Source organism: Hemicordylus capensis, chromosome 2, assembly GCF_027244095.1.
Source record: "Hemicordylus capensis ecotype Gifberg chromosome 2, rHemCap1.1.pri, whole genome shotgun sequence".
Lineage (NCBI taxonomy): Eukaryota > Metazoa > Chordata > Lepidosauria > Squamata > Cordylidae > Hemicordylus > Hemicordylus capensis.
The window spans coordinates 172,611,421-172,630,541 of NC_069658.1; the positions used below are offsets into that span (position 1 = coordinate 172,611,421).

Sequence of the window (19,121 nt, forward strand, 5' to 3'; positions counted from 1 at the left end):
CCTTTGTTAAAAAAAAAAAACCATCATGGTCTCAAGATGCCCAGTGCAAATTAGATACTTGAATTTTCAAAATATAAGACATACATTAATTTCCTACAGAAATCAGATATTCAACAAAAATAAAACTCTATTAGAAAGTATTTGGTTAATACATTCAAAAGGGCCCTGGATTCTATGGACAGTTAATTAAACAAACAGGGGCCCTATACCTATGTACAGAGTTAGTAAGAAATAATCTGGAGCTGAAGGTTCAACCATTAAAGGTAAACAGGTGGTTGCACAATCAGGAAATAATTTATATTCACCAATGACACAACCACCAAGAGGAAATCTTCACAAAGGATTATCTATTTATCTATATGAGATAAATCAGAATCCATGTTTAGCACTAATCTGGTTATTCTTAACACTACTGCAGGCACAGTGAAAAAAATCCTCATGCAAATATCCACACGAAAAAACCTGGCAGCAGATGCCAGGGTGGGGCTTCTCCTCTGTTGAGCCGCAGATGTAGGAGTGGCCCCTGGCTGCCATCTCCTCTTCTCTGCAGCACCTCCAAATGGGAGCAAGAGCTGAGGGTGGTGGCATGAGAGGGTTACAGTCCTCACCCCAGCCCAGGTATTTGGGGCAGCTGCTGTGGGAGGCCTGATGTAAATCTTGAGAGGTTGGTCCATTCGTGTCACTTGCTTGGTGCTTTTTATTCATTTAAGTTTGGATTCATCTCAAGTTTCCAAAGAGTGGTCTGGTGACATGATGCTGCTGAAACTCTACAGGGCTACAAGGGAACCCCAAATCCCACTCTAAAGATTGAGATAATGAAGAGCCAGTGACCAGGGTGCAGGACTAAGAACAAGGCGATTTGAGTTCAAAGCCACACTGAACCATGAAGCTCACTGAATGACTTTGGGTCCATCACTCAGCTTACCTCACAGAGTATGACAGCTGTTCTCAGTTTCACAACTTTGGACAGCCCTGAAGCCACACCTAGCCACATCAGTGGTCACCAAGTGCCTTTCACCACTTCTGTCCAGTGAGAAATTGCAGCCTCCCAAAGGGAGGCAGCAAACTTCAGCAACCAGCACCAAATACTTCAAAGGGGAAGCAGTCCCATTAATTAACCGAGGATGCCCATCTTCATTTGGCACAAGATCACTATAATTCTTGCATCCCATTCCTTGAAGCGATCAAAACAGGGCATAACATCTTGGCACTTAGTTCTCCCACCACATGATATATGTATGCAACAGTATTACACAATAAGGGTGTTCACAGAACCAGCCCTACCCGGAATTGCATAGCCCTACCCAGGTACAGCTAGTTGTATGGAACACCAGGATCAGTCCAGTGCAGAGCACTGGGATAGCCTGGGTTTTGTACCCAGGCTAATAATGAGGTAGAAGGGTGTAATCACGCCCTTCAGCCCCACTCCCCAGTCAGGGGAATGCTTGGGCTGCCTGCAGTTCAAGCATCCATAGAGCTGGGTGGCAAGAGCACCCGGCAGCAAGGAAACCGTGCTCTTCATGCTTTGGGATATGGGATATGGTATTGGGATATGGGAGGCCACAGCCTGCTTGCCCTGCCTCTCACTGTTCCCAGAACGCTCATGCGCTGGTCATGTGGGCACACGGCAGTGGCAATGGGAGGCCTGGGAGCGGCTCCAGCCATGTGGAGGAAGGCAGGAACGTTCCTGCCTTCTCCCCAGCCCTCCTCAGACCAGGTAAGTCCAGTCCTGTGGACAACCTTAGTGGCTTAAGCATATCCACATCCAGGAATCACTGAGAGCAGAACAAACAAGTGGCAGCTCAAAAAATTGTGCTGTCCAAGACCAAGGCCAATAGGATATCTTTCCCACAAGGTGCTTAAGTAGGTGGAGGCCCTCAGACTAGGCTGCCAAGTCAGGTGGCAAGAGCATTGCTACCTCCTGAAGAGCTTCCACTTACCTCACCTTTCTTCTCAGGATGATGTACATGGCCGCCCCTTTATCATCACAGCAACCGTCTGAGACAGGCTATGCTGAAAGTTTGTGAATGGGCCAAGGTCACCAGTGAAAGACACTCCAAACACACAGAGCTAAGCAATATGTTTAAAGTAGTCTCTTATTTGGTTAATTTCTCTAAGAGTGCAAGGAAAATCATATGGAGAGAGCGTGCACTCTGCAAACAGCCCTTCCCACCTCACTTCCTAAAACACTAAAAGGGTGGAGTCATCTCCTACCCTTCACCCTATCATCAGTGTTCCTGCTATTTTTTTTCATCTTTATGCAGAATGAGTTTTGTTCTAGACAGCAGCATCAAGGCAGTGTGTGCGCACATGCATTCAGAGTGGGACCTTCTCAATTCAATCTGAGCGGAATCTAAAACTAACTATGAGGACATTAAAAAAACTTGTGAGCGCACACACATGTGCATGCCTTTGAGGGAACACTAATGATCATACTTGTGTTTTGCAGACACAGATCCTTGCTCAGTCAGGACTATGTTGATTCCACACTACAGGGGAAAATTAAAAAGATCAAGATCTACTGGAAGTGAGGATGCTCAAGGCAGTTGGCAGAGAGATGTAGGTGGGATGACACTTTCACATAAAGGTAATGCTGTCCCTTTAATTATTATTATTATTATTAACAACAACAACTCAATTTCTATACTGCCCTTCCAAAAATGGCTCAGGGCGGTTTACAAAGAAAGGTTTACAAACAAATAAGATGGCTCCCTGTCCCCAAAGGGCTCATATTCTATAAAGAAACATAAGACACACACCAGCAACAGTCACTGGAAGTACTGTGCTGGGGGATGGATAGGGCCAGTTACTCTCCCCCTGCTAAATAAAGAGAATCACCACGGTAAAAGGTGCCTCTTTGCCCAGTTAGCAGGGGATGCATGCCTTGTCTTTCCCCCATCTCTTTACACAAGGAAATATACTGAATGAGATGAGAGACAGAAACTATTTAAACATACAATACTCTTCAAGCAGAAGTTCCTCCTCAGGAGCAGAATCAATGGCATGATTATTCCCAGGCAATGGGAAGTTCATCTGTGGTATCTGCAGCAGAGCACTGAAGTGACATTCATCACTACACCTGCTCCCAGATACACACAAAGCTTGTAAGCTGCTTGTGTTCTTTTACATGCAGGAGCGAGGTTTTTAAAATACATATTTACGATACAAAAAGCAGACACAAAGAAACAATGGTGTTAGCAACAAAGCAGATGCTTCTAAGAAAACAAATACATTTGCCAGGGAGGACCAAAACATAGAAGGATGGAGTTTGTGAAGCATCTTTTAAAAAAGAAGAATGAGAAGCAATGAACAGAACAGCTAATTTCTGAGTATCTAGAGCAGTAGGAGAGGTCTCTCTTTTTTCCTCTCTTTAAAGTTCTCTTAATTTTGCAACTTTACTGCATATCTAAATCAACTGTATGAATACGATGAATATTTATATAACGCTTTTCAACAAAATGTTGCACCTGTTTTCTCAGGCTTTAAACTGAAATTAATTTTAAACTAGCTAGGCCAGGCGCAGAGCATCTGCGCCTCTGGCCGCCCCCACCCCCACCCCACCCCACCCCTGCCTTCCCCACTGGCCCACCCACCGCCTTTTTCTCCCCGCCACCACTTTCTGGCCAGCTGGGTCCTGGCTTCTTCTCCTGCCCACCCCCCTGCCACCGCTTTCTGGCTGGTTAGCTTCTTCCAGCCTGCTGCTTCCAGGTGTCGGAAACAAGGAGAAATCTTACCTGTGTGGTGGGACACTGGAACTCCAGAAGCACCAAAGGGCTGGCACATTTCATGATGTTGAAGTAGAACAAGAAAGGCTTATTCCTGAAGAGAGAGAGAGAGACATTCTAAGAACTTCCAGCCCAGTACTGGTTTTAATTAGCAGATGGGCTCAAATGACTCAGGAAGTCTGAAATAGTGTGGAGGACTATAAGGCAGAAGAGACGATTTCCACCCATCTTTCAGCAAAGGATTAGGGCAGTGTTTTTTCAGCTAGACGTACAACTACCAAATGATAGTTCACAGTATAGCAGGGGAACTTGGCCCTGCATGACACTGCTCCACCTTGCCCAATCCGATGGTGCATTGGCAGCAAGGCATGGCTATGCAGCAGAAAAACAAACGGGGTGCACACACAACAAGGCGAAGGAACCAAAAAGAAACTGTGCACACTACTAGATGAGGGGAAAACAAACTGGTGGAAAACTGGCAGAGCACGGGCTGTACTGTAACCTGGGAACCTGTGTGATAATATTATCAAATAAGTAAAATAATACCCATTGACAAAATGCATATACCACCTCTCTTCTAGGCAGGGGTACGGTATTGGAAACAGAAGAATGAACAATTGTCAATATCAAATATCATACAAGTTCTATAAACAGACATACATATACTGAAAAAACATTCATATGTTGTCACAATTTCCTCCATTTGCAAAATGGGACCTAGAGCAATTCTAATCCTCAACTATACAACAGCACAGTTCCAAGTACTAACAAGGATAACCCTTAAGATACAAAAAGCAATAACAGATACTATGAACAAACATTCATATACTAGAAAAACATTCATATATAGAAACAATTTCCTCCATTTAAAAAATTGGACCTAAATGCACAGAAAACAGATCCTATGGAGCAATACTAATGGCAATTCAAGTCCTCAACTGCACAGTCATTGTGGCAACATATGAATGGTTTTTCAGTATATGTATGTCTGTTTATAGAACGTGTATGATATTTGATATTGACAATTGTTCATCACACAGGTTCCCAGGTTACAGTCCAGCCCGAGCTCTTCCAGTTTTCCACCAGTTTGTTTTTCCCTCATCTAGTAGCGTGCACGGTTTCTTCATGACTATGCAGCAGGCTGTCCTTCAGAAGAGGCCTGGGTGCAGGAAAGGAGGGTGCAGAATAGTGCAGGGGGTGGGGCAGGGGGGAAGAGTTGGTCTTATGGTAGCAAGCAAGAATTGTCCCCTTTGCTAAAGCCAGGTCTGCCTTGGTTTGCATTTGAATGGGAGACTACATGTAAAGATGGCAAGATATTCTCCTTAGGGGAATGGGCCGTAGCTCTGTGGAAGAGCATCTCCAGGTAGAGATGAGAGAGACTCCTGCCTATAACCTTGGAAATCCATCTACAGTCTGTGTAGACCAGGGCTGCTCAATTTTAGCCCTCCTGCAGATGTTGGCCTACAGCTCCCATAATCCCTGGCTATTGGCCACTTAGCTGGGGATTATGGGAGCTGTTGTCCAAAAAACAGTTGGAGGGCCTAAATTGAGCAGGCCTGGTGTAGACAGTACTGAACTAAATGAACCGATGGCCTTACTCAATATAAGGCAGCTATCTATGTGAGATCAAGAGACAGCAGCAAGTGAAGGAGCCTTTCCCTCATTACTGAGATAACTGTGCAGTAAGAAACCCACTTCTGTATACAACTGCTGGTGGCAGTGGTACTCACAAAAGAGGTAACTTCAAAATGGCACCCGACAAAAAAAAATGGTGGTGGTAGTGGTGGTGGAAGTTCTGTATTAGGGACACCACTTACATCACACCATGAAAGGTTACGGAATGCCACTTTCGTGAATGAGCTACTCATGGGAAGAACAAGCAGGAGTAGGCATTGCCTAGTCTCAGCTTGGCACAAGGCTCAAGATTTCTCCACAGAGATCAAGAAAAGCTGCCCTTTTCCATTCAGAAGAAAATGGAAATACAAGGCTTGAACGAGAAAATAGGGGCTGCAAAATTCTCTCTTAATATTTTATCTCAGGGTGCAAGGACATTCCAATAACCAGAAGACCTCTCAGATACCTACTCATTGGGTGTACCCTTCTGGCCACAGAACTGCCCACGACTGTCTGTTGGATAGATCACCTTCCTGGGGTCTCCCTGTGTCCATGCTGAAGACGAGACAAGAAAGCCACAACTTTACTAGGTACTTCTCTCCACATCTTGCAGCTTCACTCAGTTTTCCAAGCAGCTGCCCTAACTAGTTATGTATCTTTCATTCACATTTGTATCTCACCCATCCTACAGAAGATCAGGATGTGCAAAAAGTGCCATTTTATCATCCCAACATGCTTGTGAGACAGGCTAAGCTGAGAGAGACTAACTTGCCCAAGACTATTCAATAATCTCCCCAACATATGAACCCAAACCTCCAAATTCAAGTCTGTATATATGACATCACACTACTCCTCTGTCAAGTCTCCCAAATTAGCATGCAAACATTCCCAAAATTAGAGGAGTTGCACACATCACCCCACACAACCTTGCCTTGCTGCATAATAGCTATATTATTATTATTCCTACATTTATATCCCGCACTTCCTCCAAGGAGCCCAGAGCGGTGTACTACATACTTGAGTTTCTCTTTCACAACAACCCTGTGAAGTAGGTTAGGCTGAGAGAGAAGTGACCGGCCCAGAGTCACCCAGCTAGTATCATGGCTGAATGGGGATTTGAACTCGGGTCTCCCCGGTCCTAGTCCAGCACTCTAACCACCTTATCTCTCAAGACTACAGCAATCACATTGTGTTACATACATTAATAATCATCCCCCCAAAGAGGGGAGGTGGTAGCAGCAGTGGCAACAAGAGATTAATAGGGCAGTTCCACAGGATTCCATGCATACATGTTTTATCTCACAGTAAACATGCGTTTCTCAGAGCCACAGTACTTTTCCTCTTTTTCCTAAAGAAAGCAAATATTTCAAAGGTTATGGAGCGGGGTGTGTGTGTGTGTGTGTGTGTGTGTGTGTGTGTGTGTGTGTGAGAGAGAGAGAGAGAGAGAGAGAGAGGCACAAGCCAAGGAGGGCACCTTTAAGAGGCTCCAGGGAGCGGAAGCCTTGCCCAGCCACCTCTCCTATCCTTCTTGGCCTCCAGTCACAGCTCCTGTATGCCCATCACATAACCAAGCTGCTGCTCCCATCAAGACACCAGAGATTCAGACGCCAAAGCCCAAAAGACCATCTGAGTACTGGACACCTTTCCCATACCACTGGTGCAGCAGGTGAAAGCAGTGAGAATAAGGTAGTAAGAGACCTTTTAAATAACTCCTCTGACTTCAGGTGGTTTTGTTGTTTTTAAAGATTCACACAGCCCTGTCGTGGTGCAGCACCTTCTTCTCCACCCTTACATTAAATATTCAGTCCTCAATAACATGGCTATTTCCTAAGCCAGATAAAGAAAGAAAGCCAAAGGATACATACCCACAACTCCCACGACAACATAGCCCACAATCGCAACCAGGAGCAAGATGCAGCAGATGATGTCTGTACAGCTCCTGAGAGAGGGAGGAAGGACAGGCACATTGGATGGGCTGCTTAATAGGCAATTCCTTCCCCACGCACTTACTGCTATTTATTCCCGGTTCGTGTCGCTATTCCAACAAAAGGGCACAATCAGCCAGAAGCATCTCCTGTGCAAGTCGCAGTGGAATTAGCAATAGCTACAGAAGAACTTCAGTCTGTTTTCATGCTGTTTTATTCTTACAATGTGTTATGCCTTTAATTGTGCACTGCTTTGGTCATACTAAAAATTGCTTACACTTGTAAGCAAATATAATGAAATAAAACAGAGCAAGCAAGTTTACACTTTGTTCCCATTCACTTCAATGGGGCCCACACAGGAGATGTTCTCAGTGACCTATTTCCAAATGGGTCCCTTGTTGGGAATCCTGCCTGGCTACAGCTACAGCTGTTCCAGAAAAGGAGAAACCTTCTAATGACAGTTCCTGAGAGTTTACCAGCTTTTGTTTAAAAAGAAGGGGAAGCCTCTAGCCTTCAAGGTCACGACAGGAGACCTGGTTATATACATTCCTAAAGACAAGGGTCACTAAGCTCTGAAACTGCACTCGCCATGCTGTTGTCAGATATAACTAATTCCTTTCAGAGCCAAGCTCAGGGGAAACTGGTTCCGCAGGTTGGATGCACCTGCTGGCTATGCACGGATTTGATTGGCTGGTGGATTTGATGTCATGATCCCTCCTTCCCTAGAGCAATTTAGCAACTTTTAAAAAGTGGAATGTTGAAACACACATACAATAAAATATACTAATCAATAAGAATAAATGAATGCACTAATTAGTATTTTCATGTATTCAGAAATCATCATGTAACCCTTGCAATAACTCTATAAGGCAAGTTAGTGTAATAGTATTTTCATCTTGCAGATGGAGGACACATCTTTCTGGCTTCCTAGTGCACCTTCCCAGCCAGCCCCACAGCTTCCAGTTCCAGTGAACATACCCCACAACCCAGCACTGGAGATGGCAGATACAGTGCAGGGAGGGCCACAGTGAGAGCGCCTCCCCCGCTCACCCCCATTGCACTGGGGTGCGTGTGTGCTACTGATTCATCAGAATCTGATGTTCCAGTGCACAGGCCTAGTATTTATTGAGTACTTGAAACTCTTTTAATAGATTTACACAGTTGCAAATATGTCAATGGCAAAATTATATAAGTGGTGGTGGTGATGATGATGATGATGATGATATGAATAAAATACACTTTTTGCAACAATACATAGACATCCAGTTGGGAATTCCTTTGGCAGCTGCTTGGAGGAAATAGAACTGGAAGAACCCATCCTGCTAGACCCAATCCAAAGACTCTGTGGAAGCTGAAGATGCCCAACCAAGTCTTCTGTGGATGTCCTGTCTCCAAGGAAGCGAGACCCAGGAAACTGTTTGGGCCTCCCAAGCGGAGACAAGAGCGTACCAGACCCCAAACAGCAGCTTCATTCAGATTTATCTCAGCATATAAGACTTCTAGCCTCAGAATTACCATGTTTATAAGTGTGCCCTTGTCAAAATCACTGCCTTTCAAGACTGGGGAGGTCAGGAACAAAAGACGACCACCCTTGGCAATAGACTGCCAAACATCACCATCCCACTGCAACATTAACCTGTAAGCCAACAGGCTGCTTTTACCTGTCATAAATCGGGCCTTTGAATGTTGGGTCATATTTCTGTGGTGTCCCTAGAAAAAAAGAAGGAAAAGAACATTCTGAGTTAGAGAGCTGTGCAGGGCAGGAACAGAGAAACAGGGTGATCTACTGACTTTATATACCTCACACCCACCAGGAAATTCTCTGCATCTGATGGATTTCTGCCTGTTGTGCAGCTTTAGAGGCCTGGATGAGATAAATTAGCCTTCTGCGTTGTTCTCAAAACAACACCTGGACATAGGGTGACCAGGTGTAAAGAAGGACAACAGGGTTGTACCAGTAATAGTTATGTAGAAAAGGAATCAGGAGGTGCAGCATCATACTTTAGATTTAGCGAGGGGAAAACTGCTGCTCCCAAAACTGCTACTTCTACACATTAGTCAGTGTCTAAGAACTTTACCCATTCTTGCCTCCCAGGGCACTTGTATGGTACTACCTCTTTCTTATCCTCAAAAATCCACCTCGTTTGTGAAGTTGGACACATCTGGAGTCCATCCTTTGTCCAAAGAAGCTCAGGGACCAGCCCCTGAAGCCTTTGACCTACCCCCTGCAACATAAAGCCTATCTAAACATGGTTAACAGTATTTGTTCACACTCATCCCTTGACCCCCTTACCTCATCTACTTCTCCCATTACTTCGATGTGGAAAGTAATGCTCTCCCCATCCCTGACCATGACTGTGGTCTAGTCCAGAAGCTGCCTGGAGTTAAGGCTCATTTCCCCATCCCCAACTACCAAAATGGATGCTTTAGTAACATATTTATTGCCATCTAGTCATCCTATGTGCAAAATTCCACCTCAAAGTGCACAGTTCCAAAGAAATTTGCATAAGAAACAGCTGGTAAAATACCTCAAGTCAAACAAAAACAAAAGCTCAGACTCACTCCTTCTCCTGTGTCTAAGCAAAAAGAAAAACGGTTTCTAGGCCTGGCTGCAGAAGTTATCCATTGATTGTGCCAGGCAGTTAATGGAATTTTTTCAGAGAAAGACGCATACTCACAGATCTCTCTCACTAGAAATATTCCAGGAAGAACAGTGCAAGGTCCCAAAGGACTCTTATCAGAGCCATGTTTGAGCCCAGACTTAGCCAAGATTCTTTCAAAGCCTGTTCTCACACTGGACTGTATTTGTTGTTCATTACTTAAAATGTATAGCTTGCCTCCTCCAAAAGGTTTAGGACAAGTAACGTCAGGTTGCTTACCTGTAACTTGGCTTCTTCAAGCAGTCATCTGTGCTCTTACACAAATGGGCTTTGCACCTGCGCAGAGACCTCATCAGAGTTATTCCAAGCTAAATTTCCTTCCCAATAGGCGGTAGCTTCTCCCCCTTTTGGTGACATCATGGCCTGCCTCCTTCAGTCTTTGAGTCCGACAACTAGGAGAACTAAGAGGGGAGGTTGGGTGGGCATGGAAGAGCACAGATCACTAGAAGAACCCAAGTTACAGGTAAGCATCTCGACGTTCTTCAATGTGGTCTCTGTGCTTTACACAAATGGGCGCATAGCAAGCTGCACCCATGCCCAGAGCTTACCTGGAGGTGGGAGTTCAGTCAATGAGTGATTGTAGAACTGCTGTACCAAAAGCTGCATCTCTGCTGGAGCACACATCTAGTGCATAGAGCTGACTGAAGGACTGAGGAGATGCCCAGGTTGCTGCTTGGCAGATGACATCAATCGGGACCACCGTGGAGTGAGCTCTTATGGGAGCAGGTAAGTCCTTCTTGGTAAGTTGATAGTATAAGGTTATAGTTTTGACTATCCATCTGGATATGGATTGGGCAGAAGCCTGGGCACCCTTGTTGGGTCTGAATGTGGAACCAAGAGAGACTGGGGAGAGCGTAGGGTAGAGGTGCAGTGAATATAAAAGGCGAGGGCCCAGCAGACTTCGAGTGCATGAAGATACCTTTGTGCATCATCTACAGGATTGGGAAAGAAGACTGGTAAGGTAAGTAGTTGAGATTGATGAAAAGAGGAGACGGCCTTGGGTAAGAAAGCCATGTCCAGACAGAGCACCACCTTGCCTGTGTGAAAGACAAGATAAGGAGAGCCCACTCACAGGGCTTGTATTTCACTCACCCATCTGGCAGATGTTACAGCTACTAGGAAGGCTACCTTGCAGGAGAGGAGTTCAAGAGAGATCATCTGCAAGTGTTCGAAGAGATGTTTCATGAGACAGCTAAGTACCAGAGCAATGTCCCAGGGTGGAGTCAGGGTAGAGGGGACTAAACCCTTGAGGAAATTCTTGATTACAAGGTCCTTGAAGAAAGATGTGGAGGAGGGCGGGGAGCGTGCCACTATAGCCACCAGGTAGACCATTAAGGAGGAAGGTTTGAGGCCTGTTTCTTTTAATGAAAGGAGGTAAGTACAAATGTGCTCAGCAGAGACCTCATTGGGGTTCATGTTTCTGAATTCGAGAAAGGTAAGCAAGTGTTTCCATTTATGTTGGTATGACTTTATATTAGCAGGTTTCTTGGCGACAAAGAGGACACATTGCAAGGATTGAGGAAAGTGGGTGATATCCACCATGCGGTGAAGTGGAATTTGTGCAGGTTGGGTGTAGAAGGTGACCTGACTGTTGGGTGAGTAGATGTGGGATCAGAGGCTGGCGAAAGTGGTTGCCCACTGAAAGGTGCAGGAGGTGGAGGAACCAGGGTCTCCTGGGCCACCATGGGGCGATCAGGATGCAGTTTACCTGGTCATGTTGAATCTTGTGCAGCACCCGAGGTAGAAGAGGGATGGGGGGGATAGGTATGCTGTCCGACCCACCCAGGTTGTGGCAAAGGCGTCACCTAGCGAGCAGGTTCCCTGACCTGTTCTGGAGAAGTAGAGTGTGCACTGGGCATTTAGATGGGACGTGAAGAGGTCTAATTCTGGGTGGAACCAACATAGAACCTCTGGGACCAGCTGCCACTCGTAAGAGTCCATTCACTGGCCATTCCTTGGATGTGTACAACTATAGGCATGATACTGTGGTCTACACACCAAGACCATAGGTTGAGAGACAGGTGAAGTAAACAGAGAGCCCATGCCACCTTGTCTGTTTAGGTAGGCCTTCACCATAGTGTTGTCTTTCTGTACAATCACTACTGAATGGTGTAGGAGTGGCGGGAAGCCCCTGAGGGTTTTGAAAATTCTAGATAATTTAAGTGGTGGGTACATTCTTCTGTATTCCAGAGGCCTTGAATGGAGAGATCTTGGGTGTGAGTCCCTCCGCTCTGAGGCGTCTGTGGTGAGGACATGATGTCATGATGTGGCTGCAGAGGATGAAATGGGGCACCCATGGAGAGGTTGGAGAGATCTGTCCACCAAATGAGTGACTGATCGACCATGGTAGGTACTGTGAGCCACCAAAATTGGGGGTCTGTGTGGGGGTGGAAGTTGTGCAGAAATCAGCTGTCGTAAACCCATCAGGCTAATCTAAAGCTATATATCAGCAGACAGAACGTGAAGTAGGCAAAGGGTCAAAAGGAAAATGTCAGAGCCAAGCAGTAAGCAATTTCCATACCAAAGCCAGTCTGAGTCGTTAAAATATCCAGTCGGTCAAACCAAGTCCAAGTCGAATTCCACAAATAGGGTACAAACAGTCTAGAGTCAAAGCACAGTCAAAACAAGCAGGAACACAGCTGGGAAGCTCACCAAAGCACAACACTGCTACCAGCAATGCGGCTGAGGCGAAGCCATCTTAAATAGGCTGATGCCATGTGCTTTCAAATCATGGGTCCCTGACTTAGCAGCTCTTCTTGTTAGTCGAGCTGTTCTGCACGTTCGTCTCCTTATCTCCTCCTGTCTCTTCGACTGACGCCTCTCTATAGCTGAGATCGGCTGCGCTTCCTCCACAGGATCTGTTGTACTAGAAGTGAGTTGGTCTCGCTTGCCTCTGCAACTTCTTGCCTTTGAGGTTGCTGCACTCCCTGCTCTGCTGACACACTGCCCATCTCCTCCTCCTCCTCGGAGTCCAATAGCATGCCCATGACACCAGCTTTGAAGGATTCTGGAACGAAGGTGGGCGTGTTGGAGAACATGTGTCATAAGGGGCATGTAAGTTAGCAGTTGCTGGATGACTCGGGCTCTGTGATGACAATGGAGGAGTACATGGGTCACCAGAGCTATAAGTGATTTGATTCTGCATTCTGGTAGATAGAGCATGGCCTGAGTTGAGTCAAACAGGAGGACTAGGAACTCTATGCACCGGGTAGGTACAAGTTTGGATTTTTCGTAGTTGATTTGGAGGCCTTGGTCACTCAGGAGGGTGATCATGGTGGTCATGGCATGGAGGACAGCTTGGGGTGTATCAGCCACCAAAAGCCAGTCTTCCACAGATGGAAGATCTGGATGCCCTGTCCCTGGAGAAAAGCCACCACTGGCACCATGTACTTTGTATGTACTCTCGGGCTGATGCTAGGCCTAAGGGAAGAGCTCTGAACTGGTAGGTGTTGTTCCCGATCTAGAAGTACAGAAAGCAATGGTGCTGAGGATGGATGGTGATATGGTAGTACGCATATTTGAGGAGACGAACCAAGGGTCCTTTTGTAGGAGGGTGAGGATAGTTGTGATGGTTATCATTCAGAAGCGTTTGTAGGTGATGAATCAGTTGAGTTTTCGTAGATCTAGAATGGGATGGAGGCCTCCATCGTGCTTGGGAATGGTGAAGTAATGGTGAAGTGGAACCCCTCTAATGAGGGATTGCGAACCAGTTCTATAGCCTGTTTGTTCAGCAGTGAAGCCACCTCCACCAGTAGGGGGGGTTGGTTTTGGTGGTGGTGGTTTTGGTGGTGAATGGTAGATTGAATGGGGGTATAGATCAAAATTCTAGTGCATACCCAATTCTTATGACTTTGAGGGCCCATGAGTCTGATGTGATGGGCCTCCCATGCTGAAAGGTAGGGAGACAGACGGGTGCCCCACTGGCGCTGGCCTGGGGAGTTACTGGTTTTTGGGAAAGGCGGCAGGTTGCCTGGGTTTGTTGAGTGGCATGTGCTGAGTGTGCTGAGCATGCTTTCCATAGGGTTGGAAGTTTGGACTGAGAAAGGAGCAGCCACCCTGGTGAAATTGGGTGGAAGAACTTTGAACTGGCATACAGGTCCATCGGATTGGCCTTTGTTGTCTAGGTGTGGACAGCTGGTAGCTCATGGAGCGAGTCGTGTTGCAAAGGCGCTGAGCCTTTTGCAGTATTTCATCCCTCTTTTCTCTAAATAGGGCATTCGAAGGGGAGGTCTTCAATATGGGAACTGAGCCTCATAAGCAAGGGCAGAAGAATGCAACCAAGCGTGGGACTGGACTGCTATTGAGGTGGCCATGACCTTTGCGGCACATTCTGCCAAATGTCTGGCGGAGTACAGCTCCTGCTCCCTGCACTGCCTCAAAGAAGGAGTTTTGGCCAGGTCCTTTTTATCTGGTGGTAGGTGATCAAAAAAAGGGGGCTAGGCACTTCCAGAGGAAATGATTATAGCAGGCATTATTAGTTGACTAAATCAAAGTGTAGAGCGGAGATGGAATAGAGGCGTCTGCCAAAAGTATCCAATTTCTTGCCCTCCCTATCTGAAGGAGTGGAGGTGGAGCGAGCCCTGGTCTTAGATATGGAAGACTCCACTACTACTGAGTCCGGCTTCATAGGTTGGGGTAGTGACGATGGCCATGCCCAGCAGGCCTTGACAATATCCATGATGGCCACATTTAAAGGAAGAGAAATAGGGGCTCTTGTATCCACTTTGATCAAGCCAAATAATGGGTCTGGTTCCACCTTACCCTGGTGGGTCAAGGGTATGTCCAAGCAAGTGGCCATGCGGGATATATATTCTGCATAGATCTTGTAGTCATCTGAAGGCGAACCTGGTTTTGAGTTGGTTGAGAGGTCGATGAGGGAAGAGGCTAAGGATGTGGCCTCAGAAATGGAGGACAGGGCATCACCATCTTCATCAGTTTCTTGACTTCAGGTGTCCTCAGTGCTTTGAGGGGGTTGAGCGTCCAGCACATCCGGAGATAGGAAGGAAAAGGAGTAACAAAGTGCTTTTTTTAATAGCTGAGAGCAACTCACAATCAAAGTTTTTTCTTTTTTCTATCAGTGGACGAAAAAAGACTGAAGGAGGGAGGCCATGATGTCACTGGAAGGGTGAGGAGCTACTGCCTATTGGGAAGGAAATTAGCTTGGAATAAATCCATCAAGGTTTCTGCAGAGGTGCAAAGTCCATTCATCCCCTGCTAACTGGGCAAAGAGGCACCTTTTACCATGGTGATTCTCTTTATTTAGCAGGGGAAGAGTAACTGGCCCCATCCACCCCCGGCACAGTACTTCCAGTGACTGTTGCTGGTGTGTGTCTTATGTTTCTTTTTAGAATGTGAGCCCTTTGGGGACAGGGAGCCATCTTATTTGTTTGTTATTTCTCTTTGTAAACTGCCCTGAGCCATTTTTGGAAGGGCGGTATAGAAATTGAATTATTATTATTATTATTATTATTATTATTAAAGCACAGAGACCACGTCGAAGAACAAATTAAGTTCTAGTAAGGAACAAGGTGCCTTTGAGTATGTGCAGAGTGAATACCCTCACCCATTAGCAAACACAACGACCCCTCACATAGCTGGGATTTAGCATTTCAAAGGGCATGATTTCTAGTGCTAATCCAAATATTCTTTGCATTAGAAGTTAATCACTGCACCTTGTTAAACTTTCCCAGCCAACAGTCACTCCGTTCATCAGCAGGCTACCAAACCTTTCCCTCACCAAACAAGCTCTCTTTGGCCCAGTGGCAGCCAACCAAAATAGTTTTATTGTTTCCTTTTCCCTAAAGGTAAAGTGTGCCGTAAAGTCTATTTCGACTCCTGGCACCCACAGAGCCCTGTGGTTTTCTTTGGTAGAATGCAGGAGGGGTTTACCACTGTCTCCTCCCGCACAGTATGAGATGATGCCTTTCAGCATCTTCCTATATCGCTGCTGCCCAATATAGTACCAGCGGGGATTCGAACCGGCAACCTTCTGCTTGTTAGTCAAGCATTTCCCCGCTGTGCCACTTAATGTGGCTTTCCCCTAGCATCTGTTAAAAAGCTCAGGAATCACAGGAAGCTGGGTGATAAGCTCATGAAGAGCATCTGCAGGAAAGCCCTGAAAGCAAAGCCTCCTCAGCTACTTGGAGAAACGGGCTGGCTGGGTGATGGGTGAGCCTTTTGTTTCACCACACCAATTTTCCACGGAAAAAGACCACTTCTAAAAATGTTTTGTTTTATCCAATTAATTAGTAAGACAATGAATGAATGGACACATTAGTAGTCAAGTTGCCAGCTTCAAAAGTTGTAACTCATTCTCTCTTAGTGACTGTTATGAGGGGGCTCTGCTCCAGGTGCCGACAATGAGGGAGGCTCGGCTGTCATGCACGCGGGACAGGGCCTTCTCTGTTGCTGCCCCCAGACTCTGGAATGTTCTCCTGGTGGCTATTTGCTCCTCCATCACAGCTTTTAGAAAGCATGCCAAATCTTGGCTTTTTACCCAGGCTTTTATATGATTGTCTCTGCTGCTGCTCTTTGTACTTTGTAAATTTAAATCAGATGTCTCATATTTTTATCTTAATATTTTAACTGTATCATTTTTATAATCTTGTTTTTAAATTTTGCTGTATAGAGTGCTGGACTAGGACTGGGGAGACCTGAGTTCAAATCCCCATTCAGCCATGAAACTAGTTGGGTGACTCTGGGCCAGTCACTTCTCTCTCAGCCTAACCTACTTCACAGGGTTGTTGTGAAAGAGAAACTCAAGTATGTGTACATACTTGGAGGAACTCTGGGCTCCTTGGAGGAAGAGTGGGATATAAATGTAGTAATAATAATAATAATAATAATAATAATAAATTCAAAGGAAGTATACATGAACAAAACACACATACACACATTATCTCAGTGGACATGGCAAAATTAGTATGGTAACCACTCTCAGTGCCCTCATTTCCCCCTCTTAAAATTTCAGGAGTGTAAGAAAGTATGTGCTAAACACATATTTCCCTATTTTGTTTAAATTTTAAGGGGAAATAGGAATTTACAAATATTGCAACAACGTTAAATAGTCCCCAAACAGAGTTTTGAATGTGTCTGAACATAACAGTTAACCCTACCGAATTCAGTAGGACTTTACTAGGATTACTCTGCCCACGTACTTCATTTATTTTTTTCCTAACAGAATATTTCAGTTCAAATACTTTTGGCTACTGGAAACAGCATGCAAAATCAACATGACATACTTTTTAATAGATTTAGCAAGCTTAACTTATATCTAGTGAACAAATCAGACCTGAAGCGATTTTCATGTAAACCGCCCAGTGCTACTTTAGGAAATACTTTATACTTTAGGAATATAAATTGAATAAATAAGTAAATAGATACATTTAGGGCACTGGCAATTTTTCCAATTCAAAATTTTCTGAAAAGCCCACTTCACTAGCCACATCACAGAACCACCCTGGTAGGAGGGCCAAGAACAGGCCTTCTTTGTCACTAGCGTTCTTGCTTTCCCTTTGCAAGGGCCTCACTGTCTTGTCTACAAATAGAGATGGATTCTTGCCAGCCTAATTTTACTCCCTCTGAAACAGCATCCTTTCCTCCTCCACCACCACCACCACCACCACCCTTGTCTCAAGGGAAGGGAAAATTCTGAGCAAAGTCAAGTTCATCACTCGAAGTTCATAACTCAGAAATCAGTTAAGCTGGATGTCATTTTGCATGCTCAAGGAGTATCACACATCTTTGGCATCTTTTAAAAAGGAGGCATTCAGATTATTAAACAGCAAGCAACTCCTACAAATGGCTGGTGGTGGCAGTTAACAGCTACAGTGCAGATCCTGAGTTGGGCAAATGCAAAGAACGGCCTTTGCTAAGAAGGGGTTGCTTGTAGGTAAACACTGGGGGGGGAACACAACACCAGCACCTTGAGAGAGGAGGTGAGGCTCATAGACTAGAATGCAGTCTATGATCCCCTCTGCCTCCCTCAAGGTGCTGGTGTTGTGTTTCTCCCAGTGCTGTTTTTTGCATTTCCAGGATAAAGGCGCTTCAAAAGAGCGGAAACACTGAACAATCGTGAGAAAAAGGCCAGGGTATAGCTCTGAGGACTAGAGCCACCAACCTCTTACAAAAAGCAATTTGTTTTCTCTGATCCTAGATTTCAAACAAAAACCCAATATGTGGAATTTCCGTTGCTCTCGCTATAATGCACCTAAAAGAAATCCAGCTCTCAGCCAGTGAAGGGGAGATTGGGGGACCTGAGCTACCTTCCTTCTGAGGGATCTGTGACATAGAGACTGGGGAGAGGGAAAAAGGATCCATTCATGAACTTTCTGTGGAATTACTACTGAGGGCCAACTAGTCATTACAGTTGCACAAGAAAATTGATTTGCACTGATAAATACCCCTATTGTCACATTGCTGCAAGACCCCGGGAACTGGAAGGGTTGGCAGGCAGCAGTGGGCAGCGGAGAAGGGCGGGCCAAGGAGGGAGGCAGGTGGTGGATTGCAGCAGGCAGCAGCAGCTGGCTGGCCGGGGGGGGGGGGGGCGGTGCAAATGAGGCAGGCGGCAGTTGCTGTTCCTTGGAACACGAGTAGCCGAGCTCTGCTCCTGACTGGTTGACATCCTGACTAATGCTGTGTAGACCAGAAGCATGTCGCTGAGGGTCAAGCAACGTATTTCCAGTCTAACAGAGCATTCCCAGAGGGCAATAAAGCTCCAAAATGTATTCACACTCTTGCACAAGAGCATCTGCACTGTGGAAGCATGGCAGACCAATGCAGGGGCTAGTGCTTCACTGCACACACAATTTGTTAGTCAGAATGTCAGCCACTGATTTGATTAAGTAGCGATAAATAAAGCACATTTGCCTTTCAACTGCTGAAAACTGATTCACACAAGCAGGAATCAAGCAAGGGAGTCAGTATTTTCATGGCTTCCTCACTTAATTCTTTATACCATGCCTGCACACTAATCCAAAATTCAGGAAGACACACTGTTGAGAACGTAAAGCAAAGAGTTGCTCAGGCTTCTTTGAGGCATGGGGAGGTAAACGGGGGACAGGAGCTGAAAACCACCAGACTCCTTCACTGCTCACAGAACCAAGGACAGGCACAGCAATGGCACTTCTTTGCTCACTCGCTAGACGAGCTCTCACAAGTCTCTCTCGAGAGGGAACTCTCCTCTGGCCCATCAGCCA

At 45.7% G+C, this 19,121-nt stretch overlaps 1 protein-coding gene across 3 annotated transcripts in view; it reads right to left on the bottom strand.

The window, feature by feature from the left end:
• SLC44A2 (solute carrier family 44 member 2) overlaps positions 1-19,121 on the bottom strand; it is a 98,256-nt gene that overhangs the window by 53,678 nt on the left and 25,457 nt on the right. For all 3 annotated transcript variants that reach the window (XM_053297530.1, XM_053297529.1, XM_053297531.1), the window contains exons 2-5: positions 8,926-8,974; positions 7,205-7,278; positions 5,810-5,894; positions 3,735-3,819 (exon numbers count right to left, since the gene is read on the bottom strand). In XM_053297530.1, the coding sequence (XP_053153505.1) occupies positions 3,735-3,819; positions 5,810-5,894; positions 7,205-7,278; positions 8,926-8,974 (293 nt within the window). The remainder of the gene's footprint in view (positions 1-3,734; positions 3,820-5,809; positions 5,895-7,204; positions 7,279-8,925; positions 8,975-19,121) is intronic.